Source organism: Corvus brachyrhynchos, unplaced genomic scaffold (genome assembly GCF_000691975.1).
Source record: "Corvus brachyrhynchos isolate BGI_N302 unplaced genomic scaffold, ASM69197v1 scaffold53, whole genome shotgun sequence".
In the NCBI taxonomy this organism is placed as follows: Eukaryota; Metazoa; Chordata; class Aves; order Passeriformes; family Corvidae; genus Corvus; species Corvus brachyrhynchos.
Genome location: NW_008237681.1, coordinates 2,548,991 through 2,551,623, shown reverse-complemented (window position 1 = coordinate 2,551,623; position 2,633 = coordinate 2,548,991). Strand labels below are relative to the sequence as shown.

At 36.4% G+C, this 2,633-nt stretch overlaps 1 protein-coding gene across 2 annotated transcripts in view; it reads right to left on the bottom strand.

Moving 5' to 3' along the window:
• TOP2B (topoisomerase (DNA) II beta) overlaps nt 1-2,633 on the bottom strand; it is a 59,153-nt gene that overhangs the window by 16,075 nt on the left and 40,445 nt on the right. For both annotated transcript variants that reach the window (XM_017732104.1, XM_017732105.1), the window contains exons 19-20: nt 1,451-1,572; nt 523-671 (exon numbers count right to left, since the gene is read on the bottom strand). In XM_017732104.1, the coding sequence (XP_017587593.1) occupies nt 523-671; nt 1,451-1,572 (271 nt within the window). The remainder of the gene's footprint in view (nt 1-522; nt 672-1,450; nt 1,573-2,633) is intronic.

Below are 2,633 nucleotides of genomic sequence, written 5' to 3'. Positions count from 1 at the left end.
TCCCAGAGATGGGTGAAGAGAACTTTTGTTTCTGAATGGCTCAACCTTAAAATTGTACCCCAGTAATTCAAGAGTGGACCCTCGAAAGCAGTTGTGGGAAAAACTGCAAGTCATGGGAAGGGACTCACACGCGAGCAGAGAACCAACCCGGGCGGCTGTCTCGTTGTGATAATGTGTTCATAGCACGGGCAAGAGAGACTGCTCTTCCTAAATGAACTGAACAAGGTTATTATGGAAGTGATAAACAGACTGAACATCTTAAGGGTTGTCTTTTTACACTGTCAGTGGGAGAAGGGAGAAAGGTGGGGGGGAGGAGAAGTGTTCTGAAGGTGTGGTATGATTTTTTTCCTTTTTCTTTTAGGTCTGTTAATAAACTCCTTTATATTCTTTCAAGTTTGGTGCCTGCTTTGCGTTTCTCCCAATTCTTATCTCACAAAAGATATACAGTAATGAGTATTTTAGACCAAACCACTACACAAAGCTATTTAAAAGAATGCATTTAGCTTGACATTAGCAGCTTACCTTAACATGGTGAAAATATAGCGAGGGCTGGCAGCATCCTTTCCACCATGAAGCCTGGTGCCAAACTGACCAATAGGTTGTAGCAGATTCACATTGTTACTTCCAACAAAGTTCTGAGCCAAGTTGACGATAGTCATCATTAGTGCTTGCTGCAAGAAAATACATATTCATTGTACTAAGTATGAGACAGTCTACCCTAATCAGCCAGTAAAATCTATTTTTAATGGCCCAAAATTATGTGACTAACCTGAATTAAATTTTTAAAAAAGCAGTCTCCCTGAGAAAGGCCTGTTGTAACCTTTTACAAGGGCTGCTGGGAATACATATTCTATGCTTATGAAAACCCCTGGGCTTCTCATTTTTTTCTAAAGCACTTCTCTGGGGGAAGTAAAGGGACACAAACTGACCACACCTGCACGCACAAACCACTACTCATTGCTTCTAAAGGGAGAAGAGAGGGGATAGATGGACTGTTAATATGGCCACTTTTGCTAATATTTCAAATAAATATAAACAAAACAGGAGCTAGAAATAATCTTTGTTCTGACATCATAAAAAGTTTTTGAAGAACAGAGTCTCTGCTTCTTCCCTTAAAATACTGTACTTCTTGTTTCAGACAAAAATTGTCGTAGTACATAGTTCCTATATTCCTATGATTTGAGAATCTAGAAGTTGCCTAGGTAATTAGTTATCTACTATTTTGCCACAACCCATACTGTATTTGGGATAACACTGTGGACAAACACTTGGAAAGAAAGGAAATGTGCTGTCTTATTAAGACACATACTGCTTGGTTCACTTCCTTCTAAAAGACATCTGTGATTAGTAGAATTACAGTCAATAGTTTGCAATTTTAATACCAGAAACATTTACCTAATATTTTACGTAGGCTAAAAGTCCTCACAACTTCACCATACTCCATACTCACCTCCCCATGGTGATAAGCTGACATTTCAGCCACAGAACCAGCCAGCTGAGCAACCTTTACTTCACGTTTATCATTTCTCTTAAAGCAAGTGAACAGAACCTTGCGTTGCCCTGGTTTCAAACCTAGTAAGAAGAACGTCCCATTCTCAACACAGACACAAGCAAATGTTTTCAAATTATAAACTTGTTTAGCCTTTATTATCATTTCTAATCTCTCTCAAAAGAAGTCTAGAAATTAAATAGAAGTAAATTCACATGGTAATAGTAACAAAATAATAAATATGTAATTTTTAAAAAAGTAATAAAAGTATTTTACCAAACTCAAAACAATTACCAAAATAGTAGTAACATAATCTTTTCAGCCTATTATACGGCATTCAATACATCATTCTAATAAACTGGAGCTTGATCCTAGAAGTACAACTTCCACAAGTCAAGAATTCTTTCCATTCTACTCAGCAAAATCTTTTTCCTAAGAATACTGGCACAAATTCAGCAATAACAGCTGTAACTGTAGCTTACGTGTATTTCACAGCACTCGGAAATTCTACTTTTTGTGTGAAATTCTCAAATACGCATTAAAATTCAACAAAAAAAATGTTATCCTCTTTAGATCTTTTATTAAAGTTTTAAGAAAGAAGCCAGTTCCTGATCTTCTGGTTTATTTTCATTGCTTAAGCACACTTTAGGAATAACATCTGTGCGGAAGGGATTGCATCATATTTGCTGCATGTTATCTAGAACTTGATAACCAGTTCTAGATCATGCTTATTGAGCTAGGCAGTGTTTTAATTCACATACATTTCTGAAATGCACTAAAATATTGTTAAATGTTACCATTACTACAGTGGGTCAAACATAAGAGCAAAAGCTGGAAGGAAGACGAAAAAATAAAAAAGAAACTGTCTTCAATTTCCATTTTATTTAAATATGTAATATCCAAACTTTTTTACAATGGGTCTGCATCATGTTTTACTACCAGAAATCTATTGAAAACAACAGACTTAAAGGATTTCCTTCACACAGGAGAATCACCAAGTAGTAAGAATTGTAACTAGCAGCTGTGAAGAGACAGCCAAAATCCTCTTCATTATTTTTTCTGAGATTTGCCACAGACTAGCCTGTCATTTATCTCCTGACGATGCTAAAGGACAAAAGCCATTGCTAGAGCACTACACCTGCTG